Source organism: Erpetoichthys calabaricus, chromosome 6 (assembly GCF_900747795.2).
Source record: "Erpetoichthys calabaricus chromosome 6, fErpCal1.3, whole genome shotgun sequence".
Lineage (NCBI taxonomy): Eukaryota > Metazoa > Chordata > Cladistia > Polypteriformes > Polypteridae > Erpetoichthys > Erpetoichthys calabaricus.
The window spans coordinates 207,009,714-207,029,245 of NC_041399.2; the positions used below are offsets into that span (position 1 = coordinate 207,009,714).

Here is a 19,532-nt window from a genome sequence, read left to right on the forward strand (position 1 = left end):
TCCAACCAATTTATCTCCAACCAGTTTCTTAATGAGAGGTCAATTCTTGCTGTTAATTAAACTCATTATTTAATTCCATGGCTTATTGCTGCTCACATTCTGCCACAGCAGACGTTTCCAAAACTGTTGATTTTCATGTTTTATCTAAGAACACCGTCAAGATGTTTTGGTGACCTGAGAGATAAACCTTACTGGGACCTTCACCTTTCTTTATTTTCAGATATTGTGTGATGGGCACAGGTGGCAGCTCGTTTTCTGTCTCGCTATTTGGCTGCTAATTAAGGAAAAAGAAACAACAAAGGGGCCTCAGTCAAGTTATTTCAAATTAAGGCCAGAGACGTTAATTAGCAGCTAAAACTGGTCACTAATGAAGAAGATGGTTAGGATGAAAACCTGCAGCCACTGTGGCCCTCCAGGACTGGAGTTCAACACCCGTGATTTAGGCTATCATGCACATGTTTTGAATATGGAAGGAAATTCTGAAGTCCCCGTAGGAAGGCCAATGCAGACATAGGGAAGAAGTGCAAATTCCACGTGGACGATGCCTGAAATCTGGTCACTTGGAGCCGTGAAACATCATTGCTGACCACTGATTTGTGTTTAGAACATTGGAAGAATCGGGACGAGAACAGACCATTGGGCCTAACAAAGCTCACCAGTCCTATTCACTTAAATCTTCCAAAATAACGTTTTGCAAAGTCCTAAGAAAAACTTGTATTCCTTGGCCCAACCCACTCTAGAAAAAATTGCAGTCTGTTTTCTCTTACAACCGATAGGCTACGTCACATTACCGAAATTAGAACATTAAAGCAGTCTGGTCGAGAACAGGCCAATCAGCCCAACACAGATCGCCAGTCCTATTAATTTGTCTGAAAAAACATCAAGTCAAGTTTTAAAGGCCCCTAAAGTCCTCCTGTCTACCACACTACTTACTACATATGTCTGTGGTTGCCTGTGTTGTGATGAACGGCCAGCATTTCAGTCTGGCTGGGACGTCCCTGAACAGAAAAAAGGAGGAAGAGCAGGCTTATCAGGGCACTGCATCCCCTTGGACGCTAGGTGGCAGCTCCCCTGGACAGAAATGGTTCCCTGGATTCCCTCAGGGCATCATGGGACATGGAGTCTGTTTCCTCAGCCCTGTTGGGTGCCATGGGTGCCGCCAGGGGAAGCTCACAAGGAACCTGGGGACTCCTATTGTTGTTACGACCCGGAAGTACTTCGGAGGCACGAGGATGGAAGCCCGCAGTACTTCCGGGCTACTTGAAGGATGATGTGGCATTTGACACGGAGAAGGAATACTTCCGGGTCATAGACTATTTAAAGGACTGGTCAAAACCCAGCAAGGAGAGCCGGAGTTGGGAGGTTGAGTGACGGAGCAGCTGGGAGGAGTGGAGGATTGATTATTGTTATTGATTATTATTGATTTGAGAATTGTGGAGTGTGCGGTGCTTTGTGCACTTTATTTAAGAATACTAAAGAAATTATTCTTGGGGCTTTTAAACGTGTGTCCTGGACGTCTGTCTAGTGGGTTTAGCGGGGCAACAGCGCCTCAAGCGTCCACAATTGGCGTAGTCGGGCAGGATTCTGGCTGTCGGTTTGGTCAGAAAACCTTTTAAAATTAATGTGGACAAAACCCACCAGACAGACATAAAACTTAAACTGAAAAGGCTCAGATCTTTTAATCTTTCCTCATAATTCATCCCTTGTAGCCCTGTAATCAGCCTAGTCGCTCTTCTCTGGACATTTTCTAATGTTGCTATGTACTTTTTGTAGTCCAAAACTGCACACAGAACTCCAGATGAGGCCTCACCAGTGTGTTATAAAGCTTCTGCATTTGAACAATCGGGACGAGCACAGGCCACTCAGCCCACCAAAGCTCACCAGTCCTATTCGCTTGATTCCTCCAAAATAACATCAAGTCGAGTTCTGAAGGTCCCTAAAGTCCTGCTGTCCACCACACTACTTGGTCACTTATTCCACATGTCTGTGATTCTTTGTGTGAAGAAAAGCTTGTTTGTATTTGTGTGAAATTTCCCCTTTACAAGTTCCCAACGGTGTCCCCATGTTCTTGATGAACTCATTTTAAAGTCCCAGTCTCGATCCACTAGACTAATTCCCTTCATAATTTTAAACACTTCAGTCAGGTCTCCTCTCAATCTCCTTTAGTTAAACTGTAAAAGCTCAGCTCTTTTAATCTTTCCTCAAAACTCATCCCCTGTAGCCCTGAATCAGCCTAGTCGCTCTTCTCTGGACCTTTTCTAGTGCTGCTATGTCCTTTTTGTAGTCCTAAACTGCACACAGGACTCCAGATGAGGCCTAACCAGTGTGTTATAAAGCTTCAGCATCTGAACAATCGGGACGAGCACAGGCCACTCAGCCCACCAAAGTTCACCAGTCCTATTTGCTTGATTCCTCCAAAATAACATCAGGTCGAGTTTTGAAAGTCACTAAAGTCCTGCTGTCCACCTCACTACTTGGTCACTTATTCCACATGTCTGTTGATCTCTGTATGAAGAGAAATCTTCCTAATGTTTGTGCAAAATTTCCCCCTAAGTTTCCAACTGTCTCCATGTGTTCTTGTTGAACTAATTTTAAAGTCCCAGTCTCGATCCACTGGACTAATTCCTTTCATGATGAGTGCCCGTGTGGATGGTTTGATTCACTGAAATGAGCAGAAAACACTTGGCATTCAATCAGCGCTCACCAGGCGCTACAGACGGCAGACAGACACTCAGTTCAGACATCCATGTGGACAGGGGCTTAGTCTCCTTTTGCTTAAACTGTAAAGGCTCAGCTCTTTTAATCTTACCTTATAACTCAACCCCTGTAGTCCTGGAATCAGCCTAGTCGCTCTTCTGTGGACCTTCTCTAGTGCTGCTATGTCCTTTTTGTAGCCTGGAGACCGAAACTGCACCCAGTACTCCAGATGAAGCCTCACCAGTGTGTTATAAAGACTTGAGCAGAACCTCCTGTGACTTGTACTCCACACATCAAGGTGCTATATAACCTGACATTCTCTTAGCCTTCTTAATGGCTTCTGAACACTGTCTGGAAGTTGATAGTGTCGACTCCACTATGACCCCTAAGTCCTTCTCACAGGGTGGACTTTTGATTTTCAGACCTCCTGTTGTATATTAAATCCTCACATTTTGACTTCCTATGTGTAACACTTTACATTTACTGATATTAAATGGTTAACAGGTTCAACTCCTTGAATCTTTCCTCATAACTAATTCCCTGTAGCCCTGAATCAGCCTAGTCGCTCTTCTCTGGACCTTTTCTAGTGCTGCTATGTCCTTTTTGTAGTCCTAAACTGCACACAGGATTCCAGATGAGGCCTAACCAGTGTGTTATAAAGCTTCAGCATCTGAACAATCGGGACGAGCACAGGCCACTCAGCCCACCAAAGCTCACTAGTCCTATTTGCTTGATTCCTCCAAAATAACATCAGGTCGAGTTTTGAAAGTCACTAAAGTCCTGCTGTCCACCTCACTACTTGGTCACTTATTCCACATGTCTGTTGATCTCTGTATGAAGAGAAACTTCCTAATGTTTGTGCAAAATTTCCCCCTAAGTTTCCAACTGTCTCCATGTGTTTTTGTTGAACTCATTTTAAAGTCCCAGTCTCGATCCACTGGACTAATTCCTTTCATAATTTTAAACACTTCAGTCAGGTCTCCTCTTAATCTCCTTTTGCTTAGACTGATGTTTTAGGTGTAATTCAGCACAATATACTATTCTTGTTTGGGCACATGCGCCACACAGCATTAGTTACATTTGGCCATTGCACCCACAGAGTCGCTGAAGTTTAAAGAAATGAAGTTTAAAGAAATTGACGCCTCCTCTTCTTTTCTTTCTCTATCACCCTCTCAATCACTAGAGATCTTCCAGAGTCACATCAAGTCGAGTTTTGAAGGTCCCTAAAGTAATACCGTGCACCAAACTAGTGGGCAACTTATTCCAAGTGTTTGTGGTCCTCCATGTAAAGAAATATTTCCTAATGTTTAAGGTTTATTTCACTTGCCAGCAAGAACAATCCAAGGCGAACAAGTCCCAAAACAGAAATCCAAGGCCAGGTCAAATAAACACAGCAAACAGATCGTCAGTCCAGTTAATTCACAAAAAGAACAGAGAAAGGCACAAGAACTCACCAACACCTGAGCGCATTCACAATGAACCACCAGGAACTGCGGGATACCCTCCGGATCAGAGGCAGCCTTAGGGGTGTGCGGGGCCTAGGGCTGACCAACCCCACACGGGGCCAGTTACGTCAAACACTGTTACCAATATGTGTGGACTGTATAAACCTGTGTGTGAATTTAATAAAAATAATGTTAACCTACACCGGATTTTCTCATTACAGTTGTAAGAAGACGCTATATAGTGCCCGACCCGACACAGACTGGACACAAAAGGCACGTGTAAAATAAACCAAAATACTTTTCATTTTCTTTGTCTGTGGGCTACACTTCCTCATACCCACAGACACAATACAGTCCCAAATTAAGCACACCAAGCACTCTTCCTCTCTCTCACTGGCACCACCACTCCTCCCTGGCAACCTTGTCCTCCTCCACCCGACTCCGGCCACTGAGTGGTGGTCGCTGGCTCCTTTTATAGTCCACCTGGAAGTGCTCCAGGTGCTTGATCACCGAGTTCCAGCCGCACTTCCGGGTGTGATGAATATGCTGCCCATACGGGCTCAGGAGTCCCAAACACAGCACCCCCTGGCGGTGCCTGTGGGACCCAACAGGGATGCACCCCACTCTAATTCCCAGGAAGCCCTGCGGGAACCTGAGGCACTGCTCCACCCCAGGGGGGCAGCCATCTACCGTCCAGGGGGAGGTATTGCAGTGTCCAGGGCTGCTCCCCCTGAATATAGTGTGCAGGGGCGTCCCAGCTGGGCATGGACGGCAGCCGCCTGCCACACAGTATTCAGCTAAATTATTGCAAGATACCACGTGGACTTTTTCAAAATATAACTGGAGAATATAACTTGACAAATCTGCTCAAACGGGACACGTGGACCTCAAAATTGGAGCCCCCCTTAGGCACAGGGCCTGGGGCGGTCCCCCACTTGCCTCCCCTTAACACCGCTCTTGCTCTGAATTGATAGGGCAGAGGGAAGATCCTGGTAATGATTGGCAGGTGGCTCCGCCTCTTGGGGGGAACCACCCACAAAACACATGGAACATAACACAAGCATCATATTTATATATTCATATAAATAAAATCAAAAATAAACAATGATGTTAATAATCAACATAAACCAAAGAATCAAAAATGAAACAAAACAGCATGAATCTGAACCCCAAATTTGAACTCTGGCTTAGACGAGACAATTATTCATTTACTGCTAAATAAAAAGACCATAACAACACTTTTGCTTTCTTGTTGATAACAATTAGTGTTTAAAAGACGCACACTAGCAAACCCTTAAAGCTGCTTATTTGTATATTTTAGAAGAGTGTTGGCACGGTGTAAAGTCGAAAACATTTTCAGGGATTTATGTAAAATTCAAAGTTTTATTTCTTAAAAAATAAGAAAGAATAAAAATGTTACACAAAAACAATCAATTGGAGGCACTTACGTTTATATCCATTGGCTGAAATCCTCTTAGGATGGTAGAACCCAAGTCTGCAAACACACTTGTAGGCATCCAGGACAAATCCCAGTCCTTTAATGGGAATACACTGGAAGAGAAATGAAGACATGTCAGTAAGGCATCTGAATAAATTGTCCTCAGATTATTTGTTACTACTGTATGTCTACCATATTAATTATAAATTACCCCATTTGTGTTTCTCTTTCACACTAATTTCTAGCTTCAGAGGCCCTACTTAAACTAAACAGGCAACCAGGCCATTACTCCCAGTTAAGAAGGCTGCTCCCCTTTCCAACTCCTGCAGGACTCTTTTGGACTCTTCCTTTTTTCCTTCCTTTTTAACACTTGGACCTCCAGTCATCATGACCATCTTAACATATCGCCACAATGGGCACTGGCTGGGTCCACAATATTTCTGATGCCTATATAAGCTTCTGTTTTGCTGTCAAAACTGGGGCCCCAGTGCACCACTGTTAAGACGGCCCTGCCAGTCATCAAATAAAGGGGCTTCATATACAATGTAAGATCAAAAAAAGAGATATCATGAAGGGTCGGGGCTCTGAAGTGGTCCCCGTATAATTGAAAGATTTTAAATCAAAAACAAAACCACAAAATAAACACAAGAAAGTCAGACGGAAGTGAAAATGGGACCGCTTCAAGATTTAAGAGCAAGGAAGAGGCGGGTTCAGGAGGCTGGAAGCCGGAAGTGATGTCATCAGTGGTTGGTCTGTCGGTCATCCTTTCTTGTAGAGAAGAAGTATTAAGTGACAGCACCAACCCAGAAGAAGTATTAAGTGACAGCGCCAGCCCCTTGTTCGGAGTTTAATTGCAGTCAGCCAAGCCCTGAAGTTGTCCCCTAATCGCACAAGTGTGACAACAGCAACCCAAACCTTTCTATTTTCCATGCACACTCTTTTGTTTTCCGTATGAAAAACGTCCACCTCACAGTGAGCATAGCTTACGACTTTCGATCTAACTTTCAAAAGTAGTCCTCCTCAACCAAAAATTGAATTAAGGGTATAAAAGCAATTTTCATGCCATCACACTGAATTTTGTGATCATAAGGGTCATTTTGGTGTGTGGATTGTCTGAATCTTAACATCAGCAAAATCAAAGGAACTGGTTATTAACTTTCACCACACCAAAGAGCCTTTATGTCAAGGAGTGAATGTAGAGGTGGGATCCACTCCTGCAAGTACTTGGAGGTCCACATCAATGACAGGTTGGAGACAGAGAAGAAAGGGCAGAGCAGGCTCTTCCTCCTTAGGAGACTGTGTTCCTTTAATGTGGGAAGTGACATCCTTCACATCTTCTACAACTCTGTGATAGCCAGTGTGGTATGCTGGGCTGGTAACATCACTTCAAGAGAGGACCACCAAATCAACAAGCTGATTGAAAGGACAGGCTCAGTTAAAAGGGAGTGTCATTATGAACAATGCTGCACATCCTCTCTCTGACACACCAACACTGAGGACTTTCAGCCAACAAATTACTCAGCAAAAGTGTGTCAGGAAATGCAAATGGAGCTCCTTCATGCCCCTGGCAATATACCTGTATAGCGCCTCACAGTGACTGGGACTGCCAAGTCTGAAGTTTTCTTTCTTTGTAATTTTCTTGCTTTTTAGTCATTCTTGTGTGTGTTCAGACCATAGAGTGGGTGTCTATAATAATTTATTTTTCTATTTATGTATTTATTTAATGAGCTTCAGTAAAAAGCCAAATTTCCCTCTGGGGACAAATAAAAATCTATCTATCTATCTATCTATCTATCTATCTATCTATCTATCTATCTATCTATCTATCTATCTATCTATCTATCTATCTATCTATCTATCTATCTATCTATCTATCTAATATAGCATCCTTCACATTTATCGATGTATCTATCTAATATAGCACCTTTCATATCTATCTATTGTGGCAGGCGGCCAGGATTCATGCCCAGCCAGGATGCCCCTGCACTGTATCTTCAGGGGGAGCAGCCCTGGACGGTGCAATACCTCCCCCTGGATGCTAGATGGCCTCCCCCCTGGGTTGGAGAGGTGCCTCGGGGCTCCACGGGAGTTCGAGTTGGGTGCATCCCTGTTGGGTCCCGCAGGCACCACCAGGGGGTGCTGCAGCAGGGACTCCTGAGCCCCTGTAGGCAACGTATTCACCGCACCCGGAAGTGCAGCCGGAACATGGTAGTCAAGCACCTGGAGCACTTCTGGGTGAACTATAAAAGGGGCCAATAGCCACCAATCCAGGAGCCAAAATCATGAGGAAGATGACGAGGTTGCAGGGAGGAGTGGTGGAGGAAGAGAAAGTGCTTGGTGTTAATATTGCACTGTGCTTGTGACTGTGTTGTGCCTGTGGGATTCACAGGGAAGACATGACCCACCGGTGAAGACAAATAAATAGTTGTTTTATTTTACCAATGCCTCCATGTCAATGTGTGTCAGGTCGGGCACTATATAGCGCCTTATTCATACTATCTAATATAGCACCTTTCACATCTATCTATCTATCTATCTATCTATCTATCTATCTATCTATCTATCTATCTATCTATCTATCTATCTATCTATCTATCTATCTATCTGATATAGTGCCTTTCATATTTCTCTATCTAATATAGCACCTTCCATATCTCTCTATTTAATATAGCACCTTTCACATCTATATATCTATCTATCTGTCTATCTAATATAGCGCCTTTCATATCTATCTATCTGTAGCTGCATTTTTCCAAAGTTACCAAAGTTCAGCAGCTCTAACTTAAAAAATGGGATTCAACAAAAGCCTGACACGCAGAAATGATTCCACAGACAAAATATCTTTGTTTTTAAAAGTTTAGTTAAGTTTCAAAGTAAAACAGTTCACACAAAAGAGAGGATTAAAATAGCAAAAAATGGAAAAATTTAAAATAAGAAAAGTTCAGTTCTAAGCTTAATCTTGTTACATTGTAAATCGTTACTATTCATTTAACATTTCTGAACCATTTCAAAACGGTCAGAAAACTTTCAAGTCCCTGTTTACTGGGACCTGTTCTAAACACAACTACTAATATCACACTGTTTCTCAGTTATACCAAGAAGGTTCTAACTCTTACTAACTTATAGGGGAAAAACACTATACCATTGTCTGTGACTATGGAAGAAATTATATTCTATTCAAATTAAGCAAACATTAACATGAGTTTAACTAAAAACTTTAACTTTTTAAGATTGGCTCTTATATTATCTATCTATCTATCTATCTATCTATCTATCTATCTATCTATCTATCTATCTGTCTGTCTGTCTGTCTGTCTGTCTGTCTGTCTGTCTGTCTGTCTGTCTGTCTGTCTGTCTATCTATCTATCTATCTATCTATCTAAATGTTGTGGTTATTGTTGTCATCAACAGCGTAACATGGTTCACTCTCAAAGAAAGTTCTGTCACATATTTAGTCTTGCTGATTGGACATAAAACCGCAGTGAAAAGGCACAAAGTGAGGCAGACAGTACCGTACCTCACTGAAGGGGGCGCATGTGAGCCCAACAGGTGCTCATTGCTGCTGTTCTTCTACGCAGAGGCGCCAATATGTTAGCGATATCACACAGTCAATTGCACTACAGCGGTCAGTTTATTTTTTATTTTTTTGTTCAGACTAACTGCCAAAACAGAAGATTAAGACAAAACTAAAGGAAAATGAGTAGGTTTTTTACAAGAAAGTGACGAAGATTTTCGTGGAGAGGGATCGGCACATAGACTTCATTGTCAAATAAAGGCACGACCATAAAAAGTTTTCAATTTTATAAAAAATGGGATCATACTAAGAAAAAAAAACAATCCAATATTTAAAAATGAAATTTCGACCTTAAATAAAATATTCTTTTGTTTTCCTTGGTATCCTTATGTTGAACAGTCTATTAAATTTGATTAAAGTGTCATGATTATAAGCTTTTAAAAACAACTAAATATTTCAATTAAGGTCAAAATTGAAATCCGTTTTTCTCGTACATCACTCTATACTTGCATTTGTATTGAATGAGTATGAATTGTGGAATTTATCCATCCATCCATTGCAACGGCAAATTTAGAACACATGGAGGGTGTTGGCTGCCTCGCAGTTGGGAGACCTGAGGACCTGAATTCGCTTCCCGGGTCCTCCCTGCGTGGAGTTTGCATGTTCTCCCCGTGTCTGCGTGGGTTTCCTCCGGGCGCTCCGGTTTCCTCCCACAGTCCAAAGACATGCAGGTTAGGTGGATTGGCGATTCTAAATTGGCCCTAGTGTGTGCTTGGTGTGTGTCCTGCGGTGGGTTGGCACCCTGCCCGGGATTGGTTCCTGCCTTGTGCCCTGTGTTGGCTGGGATTGGATCCAGCAGACCCCCGTTACCCTGTGTTCGGATTCAGCGGGTTGGAAAATGGATGGATGGATGGATGGATGGAGGGTGTTGAGCAAATGCGCTCTCTACGCTCTCCCTTTCGCCGCTATAACTGTAACGTTTTTCCATCCATCCACTTCCCAACCCGCTGAATCCGAACACAGGGTCATGGGGGTGTGCTGGAGCCAATCCCAGCCAACACAGGGCACAAGGCAGGAACCAATCCCGGGCAGGGTGCCAACCCACCGCAGACTGTAACGTTCTTTCTCAGCCAAATACGTACCTTACCTGTGTGTGTGTAAAGAATATGAAACATAACCAGTAGTCCATGTGCATGCTGGCCGCCAATTGAATAGTCAGTAAGCTACTCTTTTGGTTCATATATTTGTAAATCTCACTCTGTAGGAGTCACCAGCCATGAACCTCACCGCACGTCACTGCTGCTATGGGCGCTGTGCGCAGGACTAGAGCTTGGAAGGTGATCCCGAGAAGCATATATGTGACAAACTGAATACCAAATTAGTGCTATGATTTTTAATTAACCATATAAACTATAAACCTAATGTGGACTAAGATGAATGCCCAGTTTTTGTGATTTTAAATTTATTTTTGTGAAGTGTGCATTTTTTTTTTCAATTTTTTAAAATGAATACATGTTGTTCCGAAAAAATATATATACATTTACATCGACATTTATTTGCTTGTAAAATAAAAAATGAGAGATATCTCCTAGGGCCAGGGCCGGATTTATATGAAAAGAGGCCCTAGGCTATTCCACTTATGAGGCCCTTTCACCTTCCATTTTTAAGTTTGTAAATTACATGAGAGATAATAAAATACATCATTACTGTGATTAACCAATACATTTTTATGTTTGTTTATTAGTCATATGCGTAGAATTTCTCCTTATTTTTGGTTCAGTGTTTTAGTGTTGGCGACACGGTGGCGCAGTGGGTAGCGCTGCTGCCTCGCAGTTGGGAGACCTGGGGACCCGGGTTCGCTTCCCGGGTCCTCCCTGCGTGGAGTTTGCATGTTCTCCCCGTGTCTGCGTGGGTTTCCTCCGGGCGCTCTGGTTTCCTCCCACAGTCCAAAGACATGCAGGTTAGGTGGATTGGCGATTCTAAATTGGCCCTGGTGTGTGGGTGTGTTTGTGTGTGTCCTGCGGTGGGTTGGCACCCTGCCCGGGATTGGTTCCTGCCTTGTGCCCTCTGTTGGCTGGGATTGGCTCCAGCAGACCCCCGTGACCCTGTGTTTGGATTCAGAGGGTTGGAAAATGGATGTTTTAGTGTTCACTGTTTTTAGAATAGTGTAATTTTAATTTTGCTAACAATTTGAATGTAGGCCCCTCTTGATCTTGAGGCCCTAGGCTGAAGCCTAGTTAGCCTATAGGAAAATCCGGCCCTGCCTAGGGCTATGAGTACGTGGCAAATGTTAGCGCTTAGTAGACATCTGGGTATCCCTATAAATAACAAAACAGCACTTTGCGCTCAATCTTCTAGAATACACACTGCACAAGCAACTAAACGCTGTCACAATTTAATGTCTACCTGAGGACATCAGTCCACCCTTGAGAGCTTTGCTGTCTACAGATTAGTGAAAATTTTGTAAAAAAAAAAAATGTCCATCGTTGGACACACACATGTTGATTGCTTTCACTTTGACACTAAAGAGACTCTTTCTCTTGATCAATGCTATTAAAAAGCCAAATTATATCCACTCTGATTCAACGTTGTAGAATAATAAAGTTCACAAACATCCAAGGACGGCAGTACTTTCTATAGTCGCTATATTTGCAGTAATACAAGTAGCTGTAGCGTTTTTTTTATATGTACAGAGTACAGTGAAATTCTTACTCGTATGTCCAACCCACATGCTCTAAATCATCACTCATTGGCTCCAGGATAAAGAGGAACGTGTTGAAATACAGAACTTCACTTTATTTACTTAAAAATTCACCTTAGTTGATGTCCATCATACCCCATTTCCATAACACTCGTTCAGTGACGTTCTCAATAAATAACTATTTCACATTAATGTTAGCAAACCAGATCTCATAGCTGTAGTCAGTCAGTTGCGACTTCGCTTTTTTATCCCGTTAAGTTTAATTGACCTGAACATTTTTAACCGTGTTCAGTGCCGTCTCCTCCATAGTCTGACATACATTTATCCTCCCATCTCCAAAGACCACAATGACCCAGATTTTTTTCTTCCCAAGAGATCCCTTATCATTTCTTTTTTTTTAATACATGAGGACTTTTCTTTGGCAGCTGCAGTGGAGGTTTTGGGTCGCTCCAAAATTGTGATGGATTACAACGTCTAATCGATCGAAATTTTGACTTCCGTTCTACATACAGGCGGTCATCTGTATCCACTTCAGCAAAAGGACAATTTTCTAAAGACATTTTAATGTTAGTCAATGTGATCGTCGCCTAGCACTGTTTAGGCACCGAGTGAGTGTGTGTGTGTGTCCATTAAAGTCCGCACTTCTGATCCTCTGGGCAGACATATTGATGTATTTAATGTCTCTCACCTTCGTAGTTTGTATGTTTTGCCTGGCTTAAGTTTATTTTCTGCTTTATTGTGATTTTGTCATTTTTTAATTATTTTTCTACATATTGTGGCATTTTTTTCTATTCATTTTTTTTATGTCTTGATTATTACGTAGGCCTACAGTAGATCCTCCATTATCCATGGTAATGTGGACCGATGCTACCTCAGATAAAGGAAAAAGAACGGCTACATTTCTCCCCAGTCCAACCATTTGATACCTTCCAGGTTTACTTGCCAGGGTACCACGACACGCTTCGTTTTTCCTCTCGTTGTGATATTCAAGATGAGCTACAGAGGCGAATAAATACAAAAATCCTAAGTGAACGAAACAGTAGCGCATGCGTATGCGGTCAGCGCTGGTGATACACTGACGAGGGCCGAGGGGTGGAGCTGCGAAGGGGCAAGTGAGTCCCGCCCACATTCCCAGAGTCACCAGCAGCTCGTCCTCCCGCTCAGTACCGTTGAGGTTAAAAGGTTAGGAGTTGAATTTGCACCCCGGTTCGAATTGCACCTAGCTTGTGACGCAGGTAATTGTTAAAAGAAGCCCAACTTTATTATTTGCTGAGTTTGTGCTCGAATTTCATATTTTTATCTTCTGAACTTATGTCCATCCATCCATTATCTAATCTGCTATATCCTAACTACAGTGTCACTGGGGTCTGCGGGAGCCAATCACAGCCAACACAGGGCGCGAGGCAGGAAACAAACTGTGGGCAGGGCGCCAGCCCACCGCAGAGCACGCACACACACGAGGAACAATTTAGAATCGCTAATGCATCTATCTTGCATGTCTTTGGACTGTGGGAGGAAACCCACGCTTACACGGGGAGAACATGCAAACTCCATGCAGGAAGGACCCAGGAAGTGAACCCGGGTCTCCTAACTGCGAGGCAGCAATTGAATTTATGTTTATGTTGAAAAGCTTAATGTGTTATTTATTATTTACTATGATAAAGGCGTTTTTAGTGGACAATGATTATATTTTTAAATTACTAGGGGGTTCGCCCCCTGCTCGCTTCGCTCGCCAACCCCCCCCCCCCCCCCCCCCGGCCTGCGCTACGCGCCAGCCACTTCACATCTCTGCTGCTCATGTTGTGAAAAGTGGGGCTTAACGCACCCCAAGGAGACGCGGTCTCTCCTCCGAAACCTCCTCTTAAATGGTGACAAAATGGGAAACAAATAGTTTTTTTTTACCTCCTCTTTGCTCAATCAGCTGCTGGCTTGCTTCTGCTGCATCTCACGTGGCACTTCGAACATTTAAAAGCCTGTACAGCTGCTGTCCTACTCTTTTTGTCTTTTATTTCCAGCCCCGGGTGTGGTTAAATCTTTTGGCACTCGTCCTGCCGGACGCAAGTTCTTGATATTCTTTAGTTTATAATTTAAAAACGGAATAAGAATCTGAAAATCTAACAACATCACATTAAAGTTTGACAAATCCTGAAAAGAATGATACCAAACATATATATGTAGGTTTTAAAATAAAGGCAGATTTAAAACGTGACAAAAAAACGTGACATCAAAACGCCACATAAAATCGTTGCACTTTTAGTCTTAGGATTTTATATATATCGAATAGATGACCATTAAAGAACCATCAACAACAAATCAAATCAAATTAATAATATATTGAACAATTATTATAAAAATAAAGTCAGACTCTTTGGTTAGCGGAAATAGCAGCAAAGGTTGATAGAAATCTATGTTTTGTACTTTAATGCTTGTATGCAAAATGTGGTTGACCTAAGTGAAAGCGTCCTCAAATTATCGTGTTTACACACACACACACACGCACAGACACACAGACACAATTCCAAAAACAGTATTTTCAGATTTGGAGAGATCTAAAATTCATCAAAATCGAGATTCATCAAAATCTTGAAATGGAATTTTTGGAGGATTCCAATACTTTCCCTATACTTTGTATACAAGAAAGTCAGGGAGGCCTAAATTTCTGATGAATCTTGATGTCAAAACTTTGGACTATTACAATACTTTCCCTATAGTTCATATATGAGAAAGTAAAAAGGTAGACCATTGTCTGTGTGACGGATGGCCGGGACGCCCCATCACCACATCTGCCATGGGGACAAGGGTGGGAAGCCCAGAATTTCCCCCTCGACACTAGATGGCAGCCTCCCTGGGTTGCGGCGGTTCCTCGGATTTCCTCAGGGCTGCATGGGGGTTGGAGTTCTGTGCAGCTCTGTGGGGTTCCGCAGGCACTGCCAGGGGGTTCTGCAACAGGAGCGGCTGGCCCCTTTTGGGCACTGGTTTTCGCCTTACCCGGAAGTGCAGCCGGATGGGTACCGAATAAAAGGGAGCCAGCGACCACCACTCAGCGGCCGGAGTCGGGTGGAGGAGGACAAGGTTGCCTGGCAGGAGTGGTGGTGCCAGAAGGAAAGTGCTTGGTGACTGTTGTGTGTTTGGGACTGTGTATTGCCTGTGGGGTTCACGGGGAAGACATGCCCCACAGGTAAATAAATAGTTTATTTTATTTTACACGTGCCTCAGTGTGAGTCTTTGTCGGGTCGGGCGCTATACATGTCCATTTCACATCTGAAAAACCATGAGAACAGGAAAAACATGCGAAATCTGAGGGTCGTAAACACATTTCAAAACTCCTAAGCTGACAGGACTATCAATCAACCTAGTGGACGGGGCTAATTGTGGTTATTTAAGGTATAAACATTTGTCACGTCCCATTAGCAACTGGGTGTAACCAATCATGTTAAAAGTTTTCTGATTATGTAATGAATTCCTTGGAGTTGTGATCTCATCAATGAATTGTACAAATATGGCGCAGAGGATGCGCCTTTCCTTTTGTAACACTTGCTAGTAAGATATGCTGTGTTGACTCTTATGTGTCTTAGATACTGTAATAAAAATAAGAAGGATTGACACTTTCTCCTGCCTGTGTTTACTGCCTATATGTGACACTCAGTAGGGGGTGCCCATTAAATTTCTTCCACAAAAGTTTATTTATGCACTCAGTACCGTATTCACAGCAAAGCTTTTATGAATTATAAGAAAAATAGTGCATTACACTTAAAGGTTTGCCTCAGATACTGTATTGCAGAGCCTCATTTATTCGGAGATATACTGTTTTGCTTGTAAAAGATTTTAAATGTTGCATCTATCCATCCATCCATTTTCCAACCCGCTGAATCTGAACACAGGGTCACGGGGGTCTGCTGGAGCCAATCCCAGCCAACACAGGGCGCAAGGCAGGGAACCAATCCCGGGCAGGGTGCCAACCCATCGCAGATGTTGCATCTATTTCTTGTGATTTGTCAGTGAAACTATAAGAAGCAGGACCAACCTGACATCACAGCTGCTGGGTCCTCCCTCGGACAGAAAGGCGGATTTAGCAGTGGATCATTGAGCTGCAAAGTAGTTTATTGTAAGTATTGCTGTGTTGTCAGGATTTTCTGCTTTTTATTATTATTTTTGGTTCCGGTAGGAGAGAAAACTAAAAGGGTTCGTCTGATTTTGCAGGAAAAGTTGGCATTCGTAGCAGTGTGTCGCTTAAAACACTTGGAAAGGAGATTTTTTTTTGTTCTTTATTTCGCCTTATACAATTTCTTGTATTAGGAATTTGTTACGTTTTCACATATCCTTTGGGGTCAGAGATTGTACAGCACCCCCTGCAGCAATTTCAGGTTAAGGGCCTTGCTCAAGGGCCCAGCAGAGTAGGATCTCTTAAGGCAGTGACAGGGATTCGAATCAGCAACCTTCAGGGTACCAGTGCAGATCCTTAGCCTCAGAGCCACCACTCCGATGCAAACTTTAATATGAAGGTACTATACATGTACAAGTATGTGTGAGATCTACAATAAAAACTTAAATGTAAACTATTATTAATATTTCTCAAATTACACACAAAGGAAAATAGATAACGTGTTTCACATTCTTAAACAAATACAATTAATCGCAAAGTTGCAATACTGAAATTGGTCAGTAGATGCCACCATTGTTACTAAAGAAAGAGTTTCACAGGGTTAATTAAATTACAAGGGTAACAATTATAAACGTTACTAATAAATTAAATATTCTTAGTTAGTAGTGCCTTTTAAAAATTGTAGACAGTTAAACTTATATTAATTATAAGTAATTAATGTTCCTTTCTGGTTCTTTACTTATTTAGTTTTGACAAGGAGATAACTCGCTGGCTCTAAAGTAAAGCTATATAAGCAAACAACACAAACAAGAACACATGATCAGAACTTACATTGCTTTGTTATTTCGTTTGATGCGCACTATTCCTAAGGAACTCTCTAACCATTTGACCTTAAAACTAATACTTCAAACAGACACTAAGAACAGGCAGGTTTTCTCTCTCTCTTTCCTGCTACCCACAATGCTTTACTCCGCTGAAGGCAGCAACTAAGTCCGTCCTCCTGGCGATATAACTCCGCCTTTCAGACAGTTCCATTTCTAAATGGGACAGCCATGCCAAAGAGTCGCACTATTCTCAACAGAACTGGCCACTCCGTAAAAAGTTAGTTACAGGACAGAAAAATGTGGCACATGAAACGCTTGTCAAACCGGCAAAGATATTTTTGCCTCCTCTTCACATGAAACTGGGACTCATGAAGAATTTTGTGAAAGCACTGAACAAGGAAGGCAAAGGTTTTCGTTATTTAAGACAGATGTTCCCAAGAATAACTGATGCCAAGATCAAAGAGGGCTTTTTGTGTTGGCCCCCAGACCAGATATGTTATAAGTGACAAGCGGTTTGAAGATCTGTTAGTTGGGCCGGAAGAAATTTCCTGGAGAGCCTTCAAAGACGTTGTTGACAATTTTCTGGGCAATTACAGAGCCCCAAACTCCATTCAGCTGATAGACAAACTTCTCAAAGCATACAAGACAATGAAGTGCAATATGTCACTCAAGATTAATTTCCTCCACTCACACTTGGACTTCTTCCCCGCAAATCTCGGTGCTGTCAGTGATGAACACGGTGAAAGGTTTCACCAGGACATTGCTACGATGGAGAGACGATACCAGGGCAACTGGAATCCCTCAGTGCTTGCTGACTACTGTTGGACACTGCAACGTGATGCACCAGACATTGAATACAAAAGAAAATCAGGAGCAAAACACATTCTGTTGAATTTAATAGCTTATGCGAAACATAAACGTGACTAAATACGTTATTGTCAGTAAACATATAAATGTCTATTTCTCAGAGTTCCTACATGATGCAGTAAAACCAAAACTACATTTGTGCATACCCAGTAGGTACCTGTCACAATCAGCAAACACTTTTCAGGAAGCAAGACTTTTCAAAAAAATTGTTGTGCAGTGTAAGGGTCCCAGAACCCCATACTCTCCCGGCACCCACCACAGAATCCCTTGAAGAAACACACTCATACAACTAAGTCCCAAATGCAGACAGACTGAGTGTACTCCCATGCCCCCTCCAGGATCGTCATGAGGATAAATAGCTGTACCACTGTTTCACGGTGTAGACAGAATCCACATTATTCCTCCAGGATCTGAGGTTCCATGACTGGGTGGAGTCTCCTTTCCAGTATCCAAGCATAAGCATTCCCAGGGAGTCTGAGGAGTTAAAAGGGGGACCACCACCCCGGTCTGCCATTCCAGGAACACTGCTCCCCTCTTCTTTTATTTGTATTACAGTAAAACCTTGGATTGCGAGTAACTTAGTCTGCGAATGTTTTGCAAGACGAGATAAAATTTTTAATAAATTAACTTGATAAACGAGTGAGGTCTTGCATTACGAGTAGTACGTATACGCTTTGTCTGCCGAGCGTCACATGATCACAACTGAGCCGATGGTTATCTCTCTCCACAGGATTGTGGGTAATCGTCTCCTATGCTCAGTCTCATGGTTATCTCTCTCCGCAGGATTGTGGGTAATCGTCTCCTATGCTCAGTCTCATGGTACTTCTCTCTCCTCAGGATTGTGGGTAATCATCTCCTATGCTCGGTCTCAGTTGAGCTGCCTCACTCATATAGTCAACATCCGTATGAGCGCATGACTGAGAAACTACCCAATCAGAGCACACGGTTAAGTTCCTGTGTGCTGATTGGCTCAGCGACGGAGAGCAGCATTCGATTCCGCTTTGTGAGCGAGGAAGAAGACACCGGCCTAACTCTCAAGCATCTCACAACCATTCTACGAATAGCAAAAGATCTCCAGACATCAGTTGAAGAATGGGTCCTGCAAATGATTCGTTCTTTGCAATTTAGAAATGTTCTTGACGACGCCACGGAAGTGTATAAAAACCTCCTTACACAAATGAAAAAGCAGTACCAGCAACTGCCCATCACGATGTTCCTTACCCGCAAAACACCGCCTAATACGCCTTCAGTGGAAGAAGAAACTCCAGATGATGACGGCGGTGCTACACAGTCGCCTGAAGAGGCTTCTTTAGAAGAGCTGTAATGCTCTCCTTTGGTGTGCAGTAACATTTATCTCATCGTTAACGAACAAGTCATCGTGTCATTGTCGGTGAGTACCCATAACTAATTTTCTACGTACTTAGTACATGTACGTACATTTAGTGTAACTGTACACACATTTTATACAGTTTTTCTTGTATTGTGCATATGTATTGCTGGTGGCCTGTCTATCGTAATGGCTGTAATATATGTGATATCGGAGACACTCGATATCTTTAAAATAACATTTAGGTTTTACTGTATATAAACAGTGTGTTTACATACATAATTTCAACAAATCTTACCTAATATCTAAGAGAATATAAAGGGTTTATGCTGTATAACTGTGCGGGAAATGTTTATAAGAGTGTGGGAGAGTTTATAAGGACTTAAAATATTAAAAAATAACTATATAAACATATGGTTTTTACTTTGTGGATTTTCACCTTTCCTGGGGGGTTCTGGAATGCAACCCTTGCAATCGAGGAGGGATCACTGTAATCATTTTTATAAGAATATTTTTGAGTTGTAGAACGAATCATCTGAGTTTCCATTATTTCTTATTGGGAAATTCGCTTTGATATACGAGTGCTTTGGATTACAAGCACGTTTCCAGAACAAATT

The 19,532-nt window shown here is 42.5% G+C and overlaps 2 protein-coding genes across 2 annotated transcripts in view; one reads left to right on the plus strand and one right to left on the minus strand.

The window, feature by feature from the left end:
* The window catches only part of LOC114653822 (aerolysin-like protein), a 989,661-nt gene that overhangs the window by 708,497 nt on the left and 261,632 nt on the right, over positions 1 to 19,532 (plus strand). The window lies entirely within an intron of this gene.
* gpr158a (G protein-coupled receptor 158a) overlaps positions 1 to 19,532 on the minus strand; it is a 499,884-nt gene that overhangs the window by 226,829 nt on the left and 253,523 nt on the right. Inside the window, exon 3 of the mRNA XM_051928950.1 lies at positions 5,591 to 5,693. Coding sequence (XP_051784910.1) covers positions 5,591 to 5,693 — 103 coding nt within the window. The remainder of the gene's footprint in view (positions 1 to 5,590; positions 5,694 to 19,532) is intronic.